Source organism: Acanthochromis polyacanthus, chromosome 1 (assembly GCF_021347895.1).
Source record: "Acanthochromis polyacanthus isolate Apoly-LR-REF ecotype Palm Island chromosome 1, KAUST_Apoly_ChrSc, whole genome shotgun sequence".
In the NCBI taxonomy this organism is placed as follows: Eukaryota; Metazoa; Chordata; class Actinopteri; family Pomacentridae; genus Acanthochromis; species Acanthochromis polyacanthus.
This window is the reverse complement of record NC_067113.1, coordinates 39,560,401-39,578,151: the sequence shown is the minus strand read 5'-3', so window position 1 is coordinate 39,578,151 and position 17,751 is coordinate 39,560,401. Positions and strand designations below refer to the sequence as shown.

At 36.5% G+C, this 17,751-nt stretch overlaps 1 protein-coding gene across 2 annotated transcripts; it reads left to right on the top strand.

The window, feature by feature from the left end:
• The first annotated feature begins 1,870 nt into the window (after nt 1–1,870).
• Nucleotides 1,871–17,146, top strand: tymp (thymidine phosphorylase). Of its 2 annotated transcripts, none has more exons than XM_022200933.2 (10): nt 1,871–1,915; nt 5,787–5,910; nt 5,979–6,181; nt 7,309–7,407; nt 9,739–9,868; nt 9,956–10,074; nt 11,471–11,633; nt 15,597–15,824; nt 15,950–16,090; nt 16,206–17,146. In XM_022200933.2, exons 2-10 carry the CDS (start codon nt 5,793–5,795, stop codon nt 16,349–16,351), a joined length of 1,347 nt encoding a protein of 448 aa, XP_022056625.1. In that variant the 5' UTR covers nt 1,871–1,915; nt 5,787–5,792; the 3' UTR covers nt 16,352–17,146. The 2 variants fall into 2 exon arrangements, with proteins under 2 accessions (XP_022056625.1, XP_051811845.1); XM_051955885.1 differs by lacking the exon at nt 1,871–1,915 and adding an exon at nt 3,429–3,487.
• Nucleotides 17,147–17,751: the final 605 nt, after the last annotated feature.

Genomic DNA, 17,751 nt, shown 5'->3' with positions numbered 1-17,751 from the left:
CTGTAATTTTACTTTTTATATGTAAAATAACATTTTATATAATTATTTTGGATTTTTTAATCATTAATATACATCATTTTTTGTTAGCTGAGGCCTCTTGTCTTCAGGGTTAAGATGTAAATCAATATTTTTTTCAGTGATTTTACTTATTATCCATAAAATAAAATTACATATAATTACTTTGCATCTTTAATCATGAATATAAAAGTTTTTTGTTTGTTTTGGCCTTTTTTTCAAGAATTAGGGTGCACATTAATATTTTTTCTGCAATTTTACTTCATATCATCTGTAAAAATCAGTAAAATAACAGTTCATAAATTTATTTGGGATTTTTTAAAATGGTAGTGTCTACAGATACGGACCGTACCCGTAGCCTGTGGCCTACGGATACGGCACTTTACCTTATCATAAATATTAATGAGACGTACATGAATATTAATGAGCCGGCTGATGAACACGCTTCGTGATTGGCTGGTAATCCGACGGACATAAATATTAATGAGCCGGCTTGGTAATCCCAGTGATGAAGGCGCTTCCGTGATTCGAGGTGAATCTGCGTGCCGAGCCTGTCATGTCAGTCATCTGCTGTTCTCTTTTCTATCATGCATAATGTCTTATAAATATCATTATCTGACTTTTTCACGGACAGCGATTTGGGGGTTGAAATCGGCACTACTATTAAAAATAGCAAAACTTTTTATTCACGTGACCCTGTTCTAATAAAGCACAAACAGCAAACAAAACAAATGGCGGAACTAACAGCCAGCAAACTACAAGTATTTTTTTACCTTCAAAAGTAGCGACAGACTATTACATATTAACAACCTAAACAAAACCCTGACGTATTTTCTGCGTCTGTCAACACAGACCCTGTCACAGTCACTTTAATGTTAGCGGACTCTGTTGAATGGCTAAGTTACATAACCACAAACAAATCTCACAATATCACAGTAAATCGAGTTTGTGGGGTTTTTAATTCATGTCGAATTAAAGAGCTGCTCCTCACCATTCACGAGTGTTTGTTTCATATTCGACATCCTTAACTTTATCTTGTAAATTAGCGTCCGAAATTAAATGGGAACATTTGCAATGGAGTTCGTCAGCCGCTTCCACCACTGAACGCGGTAAACTAATTAATAGGAACTGGACTTCAAACAATTTATACACGACGTCTAAAAGCGTAAAAACTACATTGTATAAAGTATGAGAGGAGACGGTGTATTTTTGGTTAAATTATACAATGTTCGCCGTCAAAGTCATTCATATAAACTGCCTGTAATGTGCAGCAAATAGTAGTTAACCGGCGCCAGCTCTTCAGTGACCTTAACAGGTCCGTACCTCTAGTACAGATGCTACGGGTACGGTCCGTACCTAGCATCAACCTTTTAAAATTATTAACAGACATCCTTTTTTGTTTGCTTGAGACTGTTTTTCAAAGGTTAGGATATAAATTAAGATTTTTTTCTGTGATTTTACTTGTAAAATCCATAAAATAACAGCAAACTGCTAAAATAAAAAAGCTCCATTTATAAAAACACACAAACCTGATAATAGATGATCAGTTTTTACTAAATGAATTGTAAAGTTACTAAGAACGTTTTTTTACAGAAGAGTGAATTTAGCACTTTTTGTTTGAACTGCAACAAATCACAGACACACAAACACACAACTGTGCACGTTGATCACACACACACACACACACACACACACACACACACACACACACACTAGCATGAACTTGACTGATCAGTACAACTGGATTTTTTGGGGTTGAGTAAACCACAGCTGCTCTCTGATTGGCCGGCTGCTTTGTTTACTCCCTCCTCCCTGCTGCTCTCTGATTGGCCGGCTGCCTCCTGACCTGAGGCTGCTTCACTGGTCGCTGTCATTTTGAGGACTGCATTCACCTGAGCAGGTAGGTCCATAATACCTTTATTGATCCCTGAGGGGAAATTGATGCTCCCAGAAAATATTTAATTTATATTTTATTTTATGTTAAAACGTGTAAAAGTGTTGAATCGGGCGGTTCTGAGAGACTCTGTGTCCTCATGTGGGGTTAAATCCAGCGAGTTTCTTTGGGTTAACTCAGTTTAAAGTTGTTTATCTGCACTTTAAGACTTAATGAGAGTCTAAATCAGGGATTTTATTCACTTTTTATCCTCAGGAAATGTCATAAAGTGATGTAAAAAGGCAGTAAAAGTGCCACATTGAGCTCATTAAATGGAATATAAAAAAGCTTCATGTGATCTGAGGCGATCAGTTCTGATTTAATGTGACCCAGCGTTAATTATTCTCCTTTATAGATCGTTCACTGATCAGACATGTACCTACAGCTGCTGAATTTTAAGTTTCTAAAAGCTTTGTGAGTTTTATTCTCAGTAGACCCGTTTCAGTCGCAGTGTTTAGCTCAGTTACTGTAGTAACACGCTGCATTTAAATGATATATATAGAATTATCCTGTTGCTTGACGGAAACCAGTTTTCCTAGCGGATTAACCAATTTAAACCTGCAGCGAATCCAGAAAAAAGAAAACAAAGCTGTTGTTTGTGCACGTTACTGGAGGAATCTCTCACAGTGACTTTAAATCTGAGTCATTCCATGTCAATTCAACAAATGCTTGTTGCACCACTTTCTCAGATCCTCCCAAAATTTTTTTTGGGCTTTATTTGGGTAATTTTATGAACAAATGCAAAGTATTATGGTTATAAACATACAGTATAAGCAGTAATGATCTAATCTAATACCCATAGTCAGTCCAAACTTAATCCTCGCCTATGATTTTAGGGTTTTAAACTACTAAAAAAAGCAATTTATACTCCTTTTACATGGTCAGAATTTTTTCCCCTTCCAAAACTTTTACCCTTCTGGTGAGAAAAGTATAGAAATGAATGAAAATAAAAAAATACTGGACTGTGGAATTTCCCAAAATATCCTTATTATTTCATGGGCGACTTTATTTTGGGTTTTTCATGCCTCTATTTTAGGACTTATTCTTGTGAAAAGACATTGAAAGAATGAATTTTCTTCTTTACTAATGAAAGTTGCATAAGGTAAAAGTTTTAAAACATTAAAATAAAGCTTATTTATTGATTTATAGGCTGTTGAACTCAGGTGTAGACCCAAAATAGCCTAACTTTAGGCATTAAAAAGTGCATGTGGGATACATGGTACGCGGTTCAAATTTTTTTTGGAGGAACTAGTATGTGTGAAGTATGTGTGAACTTACTTTCATATTTGTTTCTTGTGCCAAAGATGAGCAACTGCTGAATCAATTTACTATACATTTTGATCCTCGTTTTTGTTTTTAGGAACCATTTACATGACCAACTAAAGATGAAAGATGAATCTGAAGCATCAGCATCGTAGTATAAGTTACAAAGGGCATATCTGAAGTTAATTATTATATAGACATTGTTTTTTCTTTCATACAGTAACTGAATAAGAAGAAATGGCATCACTCCCAGACTGCATTCTCAGGACAGCCTCGGTATCGTATTTGACTTATCAGCTGAATTTGAAGATTTGCAAGTGAAATTCATGCACCCAAAAGGTCCCAGCAAGAAGTTCACATGGCCTAGAAAGGATGACGTAGTGTGGGTGCCTACAGCCCACATCCTCTGTCCAATCACTGCTCCTTCAACACGCCGTGGTGGACAGTACCACATATCTGGTGCAGATGATGGCCTGATTTCAGAGAAATTCAAGCAGTTCAAAGGACAGAAATAGTGGTGTGATAAGTTGGGGACAAATTACATGTTTTACATGGGACCTAAGGCAATATAACTCATTTTAACTGCAATATATTAGTTAGAATTCCTAAAAAAACGCCTATAAAACATAGTGCATTTCTTGGTTAAATTGGCCATGAAGGATTCAAGAAACAATGTTGATACTTCAGATATCAATTATTCGGATGTTTATTGTTATACAGACAAAGTTTCATGTTTCTACTCCATGTCCCACATTGGTTTCTGTGCCAATATATGTATGGTGTTTTTCAGTCTGTTTCATAAATAGGCATCGTTTTGAGGTCTAAGGAGACTAGCTAGCTCTTGGATATTTTTAGGTTAGAGAGAACTTTTAAGGTACTTTGAGATTTTTATAACATATGAACCTTGTTACTTATTAAAATTTGTGAAAAAAATGCCTAAATTCTTGAAAAATGCCATTTTCGCCAAATTTTTAAATTGCCCTGTACCACAGAGAAATGGGTATATTCATTCCAAAAATTTTTTTCCTGCTCTATTGTTAAGGTGTTTGAACCCTTCAGATCACTTGTAAGTCTATATCATCAGTCAGTTCCCAGTATTATCTTCCTAAATCAAGCCTTTCTACCTAACATATCAATTTCCGAGTGGAAAAATAGGGATTTAAATATTTTATAACTTAGCAAATAGCAATCATATGATGTTAAAACTTTGCAAGTAATCTATTCTTATGTTGGGATAGTTAAAAAAAAAGTTTGGAGATGATCAGAGGAGGTCATGCAACAAAATTTCCTCAGATTTGTTGAAATGAGATGGAATGACTCATCTGACTTTCACTCGGTTTTGTACGGAGCCCCTCTCATGACATGGTAAAAAAATAAATAAATTGTGGCCATGATATAGCTATAACGTGCGCACGAAATACTAACTCGTTCCCACGAAACACTAACTCGTTCCCATGAAATATTAATTTGTTCGCACGAAATACTAACTAATACTATTAATATCATTCCTGGACAGCTGGGTAAGCAAATCGAGCGCACCCTCTCTACAACCTGCAATAATATGTGTACGGGCCGTACCTACGTGATGTTCCTAAAATGAGTGTCTTTTCTCAGCTGTTCTAGTCCATTATCCCGCATTTAGTACGTGTAGTGATATGCATAAAAATGTATAGGAACTATGTGAACACAGAGTGCAACCCGGACCTGTATTAATGTAACACACGACTGTGCATCAAGCTATGTAGTCCCCACTGAGACGTCAGTAAAACACTGGTTAACGCACACCTAACGTATCTTCTATGTGCCTTCATCATACCACCCATAATACTACAGGAAGTTATTTATTTATGCCTGTGTTTGATATTTTGTTGCAATGGGTAGCCTATCTGTTGACGTGTCACCCGATTTACAAACTTCTTATCCTCATCCTGTTACTACATGTTGTTTTGTTGTGCTAATATGTAGCCATAAACTCATTTATGTCTGTAGGAGCTGCAGCCCTGCACACATATCAGGACACTTTTCAAGAACAGCTGAGGGGTGTTTACATACCCTTGTAAAGAACATAATGTCATGGCTCTCTTGAGGTTCCAGTTATTTCTACAACTCTGATTTTTCTCTGATAGAGTGATTAGAACAGATACTTCTTTGTCACAAAAAACATTCGTCAAGTTTGGTTCTTTTATGACTTTATTTTGGGTTAACAGCAAAAGTGACCAAATCTGCTGGGTCAAAAATATACAGCGAAATTCGCTGGATTTTGGTTGATTTTTAATATTTTTTAAATTTTGACCCACAGGACAACACGAGGGTTAAATGTGAATATTTTCTGGTTTCTTTTCTCTCCTATGACAGTAAACTGAATATTTTGGGGCTTTAAGATGCACATTTTTTTTTTTACCATTTTTGGATAAAGACCAAACAATAATTATTTCCACATTAATGGACAGTAGAAGTACTAATTAGGAGCAATTCTGCTTAAAAAAAAACAACTTTTTGCTCATCTAATCGATCATTAGCTGATCCGTTTTGTTTCTAATCAGATCTATACACTGCTCTAATGTTTGGTTTCCAGACGACCATGCTGTCCATCCCAGAGCTGATCAGGAAGAAGCGAGACGGAGGAGAGCTGAGCGATGACGAAATCAAAACCTTCATCAGAGCCATTTCAGATGGAAGCATCCAAGACGCCCAGACAGGTAGGAGCAGCTCCACTAACATCCAGAATCGGATAAAAGCCACCTTCAGCGGCTCGTTTCTCTTTGAGGCGCCATGCTAATGGCTATCTGGCAGAAGAACATGGTCTCCAGGGAGATCCAGACCCTCACCAGAGAGATGATGTCATCAGGGGAAGTAATGTCATGGCCGCCAGAGTGGAAGGGGCTGGTGGTGGACAAACACTCGACGGGGGGAGTGGGCGATAAAGTTAGCCTGGTGTTAGCACCGGCGCTAGCAGCCTGCGGCTGTAAGGTCAGAACTGTACCGCAAGAAGACAACTTTTATAGATTAAAGACAGATTTTATAGCATTAAAGATGTATTTTATTGCATGGAAGATGTAATTTATAACTTCACTCAACAAAAATATAAACACTTTTCTTTTTGCTCCCATTTTTTATGAGATGAACTCAAAGCTCTACAGTCGAGGTCAAAAGTTTACATACACTTGTAAAGAACATAATGTCATGGCTCTCTTGAGGTTCCAGTTATTTCTACAACTCTGATTTTTCTCTGATAGAGTGATTGGAACAGATACTTCTTTGTCACAAAAAACATTCATCAAGTTTGGTTCTTTTATGACTTTATTTTGGGTTAACAGAAAAAGTGACCAAATCTGCTGGGTCAAAAATATACATACAGCAATGCTAATATTTGGTTACACGTCTCTTGGCCATTTTCGTGTACCAAGACGTATTTTATAATTATGAGAAGAATTTTATAGCATTAAAGATGCATTTCATAGCATTAGAAATATATTATAACTACAAGACATTTTATAACTTTAAGACGTATTTTTGAACAATAAAGACATATTTTATGACGTTAAAGGTGTACTTTGTAGCATTACAGACATATTTTAGAACATTAAGATGGATTTTATAGCTTCCAGACAAGTTTTATAGCAGTAAAGACGTGTTTTATAACTTTAAAACGTATTTTAGAGCATTAAAGACGAATTTTATAGCATTGAAGATGTATTTTATAACTAATAGGACAAATCTTTTATAACTTTAAGATGTATTTTATAAGTTTTAGACATATTTTGCAGAATTAAAGACGTATTTTATAACTTGAGTTAAAGATATAAGTGGATGATTTAGGACAAAGCCAGAGAAAATTCTTTATAAAAACAAGCCAAAGTACATTTTCTTACATTAAAAATTAAACTTTTTCACTAATAGCACATGATCTGGTTTCATCTCCGCCTTTATTTTGGTAAAACGTGATTAAATCCTCTTTGGATGCTGATATTTGTCTTTGCATTCATTCATTTTAATCATCAGTGTTTATGCAGATGTCACACCCTCTACTGAGTCGTTTATTCAGGCAGAAATGTCGCATGTTGATGATGTCATAACCTCAGGTGTGTGTCTGTCAGGTGCCCATGATCAGTGGGCGGGGCTTGGTTCATACGGGAGGAACTCTGGACAAACTGGAATCGATTCCAGGATTCAACATTCACCAATCAGCAGAGAAGGTAAACTGACATGCTATGCTATGTTAGCAGCGTAGGCTCTGAGGATGCTTTTCGTGTTGCGCCACCTTCAGGTCGAAAGTATAACAACTCCTGCATTTATGCTTATTTTTAACTTTTGAGAAAAAAAAAACAATTTAGGGAAAGAACTAATTCAAGACTTCAAAAAACAAAAAGTTTTTAGTAATTATTTCATGTCAAAAAATATGCTACAGAGGTAATTTTCTACTTGCGTAAATTCTGTGCAATATTAATACTTCTGTCAGTATTTCTTTTCATGAATCTGTAATACCACTGGCACGTGTATTACTAACATTTCTATAATTAGTGTTTATGTATATTTTGGTGTATTTTTTACATTTAATTCCTTTAAATGTTTATAATATCTTTCCCCACTGTGGAAATAATAAAGTCTTATTATAATCTATCTTAAAACAGAAGTGAAGCTCAATATAATGACAGTTTAAAGTCAGTTTTAGACGTGTTTGTGATGGAAATAATTTCCCCTGCGAGTCCTGTGATACTGACAAAGAGACCGGAGAACATAAACATTATAAACTACAAATAAACAAACTATCTTTTCAGTGTTTAATTCTTTGGGAAGGCTAGTTGTTCTACAGAGCAGCAGAAGAAGAACCAAAAGTTAAGTTTGGAGTAGAGGAAGTTCCAACTTAATGTCTAAGGTCAGACGGCTGCAGTTCCAAGATTATACCAACTTTGTTTCGATTTTACAGGATTTACTTCCTCGTGACACCAGACAAGAATTTGTTACGAAAGTCGAGCATCGGTCTAACGTCAAGTACGTCTAGGTACAGTGCATCTAACAATGAAAACGTTCTTCAGCTTTTCAACTGGCAGAAACATGACGATGCTGAATGGAAGAAGGTTCTCTGGACAGACGAGTCCAAGTCTGAACTTTTCGGTCAGAAAACTACAGTTTTCTTTGAGAATTTACCCAACGAGTCCTGTGAAACTGAAATAAAGATACCAGAGAACATAAACGTTATAAACGACAAATAAACAAACTATCTTTTGGGTCATTCCAGGTGAAATGACCAGATATTCCTTGGGGGTGTTGCTGCACCATTTTCAAATTAGTCTTAACCCTCAAGCGACCGAGTGGGTTCATTTATGACCCCAGCCATATAATTATATTTGCCGTTTTTATATCTTTATCTGAAAAATGTTTCCTACCATGAATTTGTCAATCTACTTGTCCTACAGCTGCTCATAGTTTTTTGTAGAGATCGGACAACTGGTGTGACAAGGAAAATGGAAACTTGTCTGGGGTCACTTATGACCCCAGACAGATGTATAGGTTTTTCACTATTGTAGGCCTTAGTTTTATTTATTTATTTCTACCTCTAATCGCTATATTTCAGTGTGTTGCAGTGCACTATAGCTGGCAGACCTACATTTTTAGCCACAGCTGCCCTGGGGCAGACTGACTGGCTGCCAATCCACTCCTACAACCCCTCTGACCACCACCAACATTACACAGCACACACATTCATACACCAGTGGAAGTGGCAGCACTGGAGCTCAGGTGGGTAAAGTGTCTGCATTGGACGAACGGCTCTGCCCCCTGAGCCACAGCCGCCCCTAATCTAAATACTTCTCTGCATGTTACATCGCACACATACAGACAAGATGTTGTGTAGATTTTGTTTTTATGTACTTTTGATTTACTATTGAGGAAACAAAAGGAATAAAGTTTTAAAAGAAGTGGCAGACAAAGCGTGTCTAAATAAATGTTATTGTGTTCTTACAATGCATCATATTGTTCATCTGGTTTTACTTTAGCTCTGAGTCAGAAATGATTAAAATCCATGTAAAATAAAAGAAGGTTATTTTAGAATATCCATCTTAAAATGCAGTGGAGTGGAATAGGTAAGAAAGCACAAAAAGAGGCACTAAAGTAGACGTATTCCTGTGTAAAATATAGTGGGGTCATAAATGACGCCAGTCGGTCATTTTAGTCGCTACAATAGCTTGGTCGCTGGAGGGTTAAATTTGTATGCCATTAGATAGTCACAAAAGTACTTTCTATGCAAAAGTGTAGGCCTGTAGCTCAAATAGTTTCTGAGTTGTGGGGGTCTGAAATTTTCAGAATTTGGGCTATAAAAAGCCTCGCCAGCGTTTTTTGCATCTTTAAGTGGTTATTTCTCACATTTTTAGGTATCTTTACTAAGTACCACTGCTACTATTTTTTAAAACTTGAGATGAAAATGTAAAGATATTAAAGTATGATTTAAATCTGGAACTAATTGCCGTACTTAAATACAGTTAATTAACTATTTGAATTACTTAATACGGGTAATTGTTGTGCTTTAGATTCGTGACATCCTGGAATCGGTCGGCTGCTGTATCGTGGGTCAGACGGAGATGTTGGTTCCGGCTGATCGAGTTCTTTACGCTCTGAGAGACGCCACCAGCACCGTGGACAGTTTACCGCTCATCGCTGGTACCGACTGGATCACCGTCGGAATCGGCTGCAGCTTTAAAGCAGTTTAATGTGAATCTAAGAGTGATTTTTCACATTTATTTTCAGGTTCTATCATCTCGAAGAAAGGAGCCGAGTCTCTCTGTGCTCTGGTTCTGGACGTGAAGTTTGGACGAGCTGCTCTGTACAAAGACCTAGAGGGCGCTAAAGAGCTAGCACAGCTGCTAGTAAGTAAATAAAACAGATCAGCTGTTGTTTCAGGACTAACAGGGAATAAAAACTAAAAAAAATGGTTAAATTTTGCAGCAAATTGCCAGAAAAAAAAGACATGAAAAGGGATACAAACCGGAACGTTCAAAAACTGTAAAAAATAATGACAAATATCAGCAAATTAACTAGATTTTTAGATAGTTTTAAATACAATAAGACAGTGTAATTTTATGGTCACACACTGAACTAGAAAAACTGCTACTAATAAAAATATAATCTACACAGTCAGTACATTTGTTAAAGTGAACAAGTAAATTAATATTTTTTCTGTGATTTAAATAGAAATTATCTTTAGTTTAACAAAACAGCAAAAATTGGCTAAAAGTTACCATTTTTCAATCCTTAATATTCATAATTCTTCTTCTCTAATACCTCTAGCTAAACATTGCACAAGAGCAAAGTACTTGTGAGAACACAGATGTTTTGATGTGATGTTATTTCTAGTTTTGTTACGTAACAATTAAATTATCTTCTTTTGTTGTAATTCTCCGAGTTTTTATCTGTAAATTACGAAAACAGGGAAAGTCTGTAAAATATCTGTAAATTGTTCCAAAAAATTTAAGAAAAACTTTAGGATATTCTACAGTTTTATCTTTGGGACAAACTAGAAGCAAAAATCTCCTTGAGTTTAATATTAATTGTTGATGGAAAGTCTTCAAGCTTCTTGGTGTTTAGGGCTGGCCCGAATAGTGGTTTCTGGCCTCCGAATATTCGGGCCCTATTAAAGACGAATATCCGGATATTCGTTCCGCTCCGTCCGACCGGGAGGGGGGTTGGGGGTGCACGCAGCAGCGGCGGAGACGGCCCGAATAGTCGGATCCGTTCGTCTGGTCTCCCGGGTCCACATTTTGCCCTGGTTTAGTCTTTAGTTAAACTGAAGAATTCCCAAACAGCGGTCTTCAGCATCTTGTCTTGTGTTTATGCAACGAAGTGAAGCGTGACGTCAGAGTCGGCAGCAACCCGGCCATTCAGGTGGAGTTTACAAATACGAATGGACGAGCCAAAACGAAGAACACGACGGGATGAGCCGAAATGGGCCGAAGGCGCAGGGAAGAGACGAGCTCTGAATATTTTTGTCTGGGGGGAGGAGGGGGTGATCACATAAACATATGTGTATATGTTATAGACATATGTGTATATGTTTATGTGATCACAGGACGGGAAGAGCCGATGTGGGCAGAAGGCGGAGGGAAGAGAGTAACGCTGCATATTCTTTCCGCCCGGTGACGTCCGACGGTGGGTGGGGGATATTTGGATACCAAATTAATATCCGGATAGTGCCGTAGCGAACGAATATTCGGATATTCAGGATATTCGGGTCCAGCCCTATTGGTGTTTTGTGGTTAATTCTAGGTGGAAACAGGAAACGGACTCGGGATCCGAACCAGCGCCGTCCTCAGCAGGATGGACGCTACGATCGGAAGACTGGTCGGAAACAGTCTGGAGGTGATCGAGTCTCTGGAGACGCTGAAGGGCAAAGGACCCGAAGACCTGATGGAGCTGGTCAACACTCTTGGTAAAAAAAATTTCAAATCAAATGATTAATTGTAGATCTCTAGACGTCCAATCAAAGAAACGACAGAGCTGGCCAACACTCTGGGTAGAAAAATTTTAAATTACATGATTAATTCTGGATCTTTAGATGCTGAGTCGAGGAAAACGGTTTCTAAGATCAGATTTATGTCTCCTGCAGAATCTACCAGTTTTAAATGCAGTTTTATTCTTAAATATTGAAAAATGTTAATAAAACCAAAGGGGAGACAAACTCTTTTGTTCTCTTTGATGCGGTCTCCTAAATGCATCGAAACTTCTTCAACGGGACTCAAATTTTTCACAAAAAGATTTGAGATTCGTCTAAAGAGACTCAAACTGGTCACTAAATAATTTTTGGTCCTTAAAATGGAAAATGCAACATTTTCAATCTAGGCTGGCATGGTGTCTCCAAAAAGTTCCAGTAAGTGTGTATAGATGGATGGATTCATATTTCTACTAAAATACAGTCTTTGCTGGACATTTCACCAACTTCTGAGGCTCTAACATCAGTAGAATCTGATATCTGGAAAATATTATGAGCTAAGGTTCCAGTTCTATCTGTCCTTTAGACATCTTGTTCAAAGTAACTAAAAACTGGTCCAAAGACAAGATACAAGTTGGCTAAAATGACGTAAAATTAATCAAAATGACAACAATTAATGATTACTAGACGTTGAAAATTTAAAAAAAATGTGCAAAACAGAGTGGCATTATGTGCCCATAAAGTTCTTGTAAGTGCATCTATATGGATGGATCCATATTTCTACTAAAATACAGACTTTGGTCGACATGTCATCAATATTTGAGGCTTTAACATCAGTAGAATGTGATATCTGGCAAGACAAGGTTCCAGTTTATTTTCCATTCTTTAAATTTGAAACTTGTTTAAAATACCTGGAATTATTTAAAATGTCTCAAAATTTGCCCAAAAATTAGATAAGAATTGTCTAAAATGACTCAAAAAGATCCAAATTAACAACAACTAATAATTATTAGACCTTGATAATGGACAATAAAAGTCCAAAATAGTCAAACCTTTGGTGGAATTGAGTTCCTGTAAGTGTATAGAAATGAATGGATCCATATTTCTATTAAAATACAGTCTTTGGCCGACATTTCACCAAGAATGACTTAAATCTTGTCCAAAATGGCTCAAAATTAGTCCAAAATAAGATTTTTTTAAAAATGGTCCATGTTGGCTTAAAATGACTCCAAAGTGTCAAAGAAGACTTGAAACTTGTAACAAAAGACTCAAAATTTGTTAATAAGATTAAAAAATGGTCCAAAATGACTTGAAACTAGTCCAAAACTACCTGAAAACTGTCTACTTAGTCTTTCACCTTGAAAATGAAACAAAGCGCAGAATTTTAAAACAAGTGTGGTGTTGTGTCTCCTTAAAGTTCCAGTAAGGATCCACATTTCCACTAAAACACAGTCTTTGGTCGACATTTCACAAACTTTTGAAGCTCTAACATCAGTAGAATCCGATGTGTTCCAGTTTTTAGCTACTGCAGGTCTCAAATATGACACACAAACACCACAAACGGTGAAACTAACAACTATAAACTCCACTGAGCAGCTTTAACAAACCAACAGGAAATGGAAGAACATGATGACCTGAACATGAAGACAGCAGACAGAATAAATGAGTTTTCAGGTTCAACAACATCAGTGTCTCTGACTCTCTGTTATCAGCCTCATGTTTACTTTGTGGAGGTAAAAGACAACGGTTTATTGATGTTTTTCAGCAGGAAATGTAAAGAAAGAAGCTGCTAAATGTTAAATCAGCTGGGAAACCAAAACACGAGCAGAATACTACGACATTACTGGATAAAAGTGAAGCCAAAACATAAAAGAAAAAGAAACTTACCGGTAAAACGAGCTGCAGAAACTCCTCCTGAATTAAAAAGTTTAGTTGTTTACACGTCAATAATTATCCTTTAATCATCAAATGCAAAAACACAAAGACTGCAGCTGATTTGTGTTGATATAATCATACGAAACTGACAAAATATTGAATAAGAGTAAAAATGTGACAGAAAAAACTCACCCTTTTAAACTTTTTGAATTAGTTTTATTCTCAGTTTTGTGTTTTTGCTTTGATATTTAAGGTTTTGTGTGACTATTTGGGTACAAATCTGAATTTATACAACAAAAGACGCCTTCCATAATCAAGTAATCTTCCAATTACTATTTTTTTTATATATTAACCCATTCAACATCAAAACCTGCGAGAATTTTTAAAAAAATACATCATTTATCAGTTCCATAATCTTTTTAAAAAATGTAATAACCATTTGACTCAATATAAAACATATTCAATGAGTTTATTCTCTTCAAACTAAACATCTAAAAGAATCAAACTTTGTATTTCGAGCCTCTCAAATGATATTTACATTGTTTAGTTTATCAAATATGATTAAAAAATAATAATATTGTGAATTTAGGACATTCTGGTGGCATAAAATAGATTTTAAAATTTCACTTTAGACTCACAGATGGTTTTAAACTGCTTTTAGACATTTTACAAAAAAGAACTAGTTAATAATAAATCATTTTAATAGGTTTCGCTTATTTATGGTTGAAATAATTAATCCGGTCAACAGAAAAATAAATTAAAAAGTGTTTAATTGCCAAAGTCACCTATTTTCTTATTTATTTTAATAATTTAATTCACATTTCTATCAAAAAAAATGTCAAAACTTTTTTGTTTTACAGGTCTTACAATGTGAGTATTTGTTGTTTTACTTTGACATACAAATTATTAAATAGAAATTTTTGAATTTCAGACTATTTGTGAGAATAATGTACAGTTTAAAGGTTCAGTTTGGACTCCGGCTGACATTTTATTACTATTTTCAACATGTCAAAATAAATAACTGTCTTTTGAGTAATACTTAATTAGCAGACTAATTGTTAATGCCACTGAATGTTTAACTTTAGTAATGAATTACAGATTAGTGAGAATAATTTAGTAATTCTACCCGCAGGTCTGTTGGTTAATGAGCAGTTAGCTATAATTAGCTAGCGGCTAAGAGGTGAAGTTTTTAAGTCGTCAAATAGAAACAGCAACCAAAAACAAAACACAAACACGGTAGCTTACCGGTTAACGTCGGTGCGAAGCGGCGAAACCGGCTCATTTCAACATTTTATTTCATTCACGGCGAATATAACGGAGCCGTTTGTGAACCTAACGTTAGCTTTGTTAGCTTTGCTAGCGCCGTTAGCTCCATTACTTCCGTTAGCTCATTTGCGTTTTGCTGCCATCTTGGAACCTGCTCCGGTTAGGAGTTCAGGGACCCTCGGACACAACAGCGTTACCTGAAACACACACAAACAGGTGATGTTTGTAAACTTCTACAGCTGTTTATAGATACAGAAATCATCACTTTTACAGTTATTCTCCTGCTTCTGTCAGTTTATAACCGATCCAGGTGTTTTTACAGGCAGAAACAGCCTTTAAAAAGATCAGTTTAACTCATATAATGAAGGATAATAAGGATATTAAAGACACACAAACAGCCTCAACATCAGACAAAAATACTATAATACTTCACTAGATTGTTACTTTAATGTAGTATTGTCTTTATCGTAGGATTACTGGCTGAGATGTGTAAAAATCAACATGCTCTGGACAGTAACATACTGTAAACATGAAGTTTTTTTTATTTTGTTTGTTTTTACTGTTTCTGGGTGTTTTTATTTTCATTTTGCTCAGATTTAGTCATCTCAGACAGTTTTTAACACAATTTTTTTTGCATTTTTTCTGTTTAAAAATGTACTAAAATATATTTAACATTAATTTTTCTTATGCAACAAAAAGCAAAATGATGAATTTCTACACCACTGTAGTGTCCAGGCTTAAAAATAGATGTTAAAGTAGTAAAACTCAATGAATGTAATGTTATTTAAAGAAGCCAATGAGTGAAATGTGTTGTTCCTGAAGGAGGCGTGTTGCTGCTCATGGCTGGTTTGGCGTCAGACATAACAGAGGGCAAAAAGCGTATTTCCGAAGCTGTGATTGGTGGAGCCGCTCTGTCCAAGTTCCAGGCCATGATGGAGGCTCAGGGAGTAGCCAATGAGGCGGCCCGGTCGCTGTGCTCCGCCCACACCGACTACTTCAAGGTCCTGAGAAAATCTGAGCATCAGCTGGAACTGGAGACTCCTGCAGAAGGTAAAACATGGAGGCTCTTACATGCTCGTGAAGGACACGTGTAAAATCTCAAACAGCTGTGTTATTGTTTGTATTTTTGGCTAAGCTTTTCATTCTGTGATAATAAACGATTTTACCTCCTGCAGGTTTCGTGGCGGACGTCGATGGTTTGGTTTTAGCTCAGGTTCTTCATAAGTTGGGGGCAGGACGATCGAAGGCCGGGGAACCTGTCAATCACAGCGTGGGGGCGGAGCTACTAGTGTCACTAGGTCAGAGGGTCAAGAAAGGTGAGAGGATGATGGTGATGAGGATGATAGTGGTGATGGTGATGATGATGAGGATGAAGATGGTGATGATGGTGATGGTGAGTTCAGGGGCCCTGATTATCTCCTGTACTTCCAGGCGCCCCCTGGCTGCGGCTCCATTACGAGGACCCGGCTCCGACTCCAGACCAGATAAATCGACTGCAGAACGCTCTGACTGTGAATGATGGCACCCAAACGCACCACGAACACACGCTGGTGAAGGAGCTGCTGCTTCCTAATTAACAGCTTATTTAACGTCAGATCAAACATGGTGCTCCAAGATCTATGAAGGTTTTCACAAACTTTCTTCCTTTTATGGCTTTTCAACACTGAATCGTTGTCAATGAGAAAAAACTATCTCTAAGAAAATAACGTCAATTAATTAGAAGCTTTTACCTCCTTCCAGCCAGTATTTAGAAATCATGATGTGAAGAATCATGATGCTGCCACCACCGTGCTTCACAGTGGGGATGATGTTCAGTGTTTGGTGTCCATCAAACATATCATCTCCTCTGATGGACATAAAGCTCCATCCTGGTCTCCTCAGACCAGAGAACCTTCTTCCAGGGGTCTTCAGAGTCTCCACACGTCTTCTGGTGAACTCTAGTCCAGATTTAATTGGAGCTTTTTTCTAACAGAGTCTTTTTCTTTCTCTCCATGAAGCTTTGACTGGTGAAGAACACAGTTGTAGGACAGTACTGAATCTTGGATCTCCTTCAGAGGAGTCATAGGTGTCTTGGTGGCCTCCCTCACTACTTCTCAGTTGTTGAGGACATTCTGCTCCAAATAAAATGTAAATTTTTGTCTACAATGAGTTTCATTGTTGAAAAGGCATCAGAAGTCAGAACTTCCAGGAGGTAAATCTTATTTTTTAGTCTCTGCAGATTTAAAGGCTACATAGAAAATAAAACTGTAACATGACTGTTAAAGAGCTCATGAAGGAATCATCTGTAATCTGCTCTGAGCTGCTGCTTCATTAACAAACATGAATCTCTGCTTCCTGCAGACACGAATATAAAAGACTTGATTAAAAACTGATTTTATCTCCGGAGTTTGTTGATTCAAACACAACATTCCTGTTTCACGGTTTACATTTTCACTGTTATTGATGACAAATATCAGAGTTCCTGCAGCTCTGACTGACAAAAAGCTGAGATTATAAATCTGCTGTAGGGGAATGTTTACTACTATAAAATATATAAAACTTTAAGTCTTCTGATTCATTCTGCAGCAGAACAATGAACCCAAACGGCCAAAGTCATGAAGAAACATCATCTTTTTCTATCTTCTGACCTCAAAATAAACAGCCGATTGTACTAACATAACGTAAATGAACAAATCTGATATATTTTTAAAATGATCAAAATAAATATTAAAAATTTAAATTAAATTTTAAAGTAAAAAAAGTACATAAGATAAAAAAAATAAAACAAAAACATTGAATAAAACAAAAACTAACTATAATATAAAATAGAAACAATCAATTTCAATTCAATTCAATTCAATTTTATTTATATAGCGTCAATTACAGTCAAATCGTCTCAAGACGCTTTACAGAACCCATATGCCTGACCCCCAGAGCAAGCCCAAAGGCGACAGTGGCAAGGAAAAACACCCTTTTAACAGGGAAGAAACCTCGAGCA

Coding starts and splice junctions, on each gene's coding strand:
- tymp (XM_051955885.1), top strand. CDS start 3,449: ATGGCATCACTCCCAGACTGCATTCTCAGGACAGCCTCG. Junction 9,869..9,955: donor CAGTTTACCGCTCATCGCTG/GTACCGACTGGA, acceptor ATTTATTTTCAG/GTTCTATCATCTCGAAGAAA. Junction 11,634..15,596: donor GGAGCTGGTCAACACTCTTG/GTAAAAAAAATT, acceptor TTGTTCCTGAAG/GAGGCGTGTTGCTGCTCATG.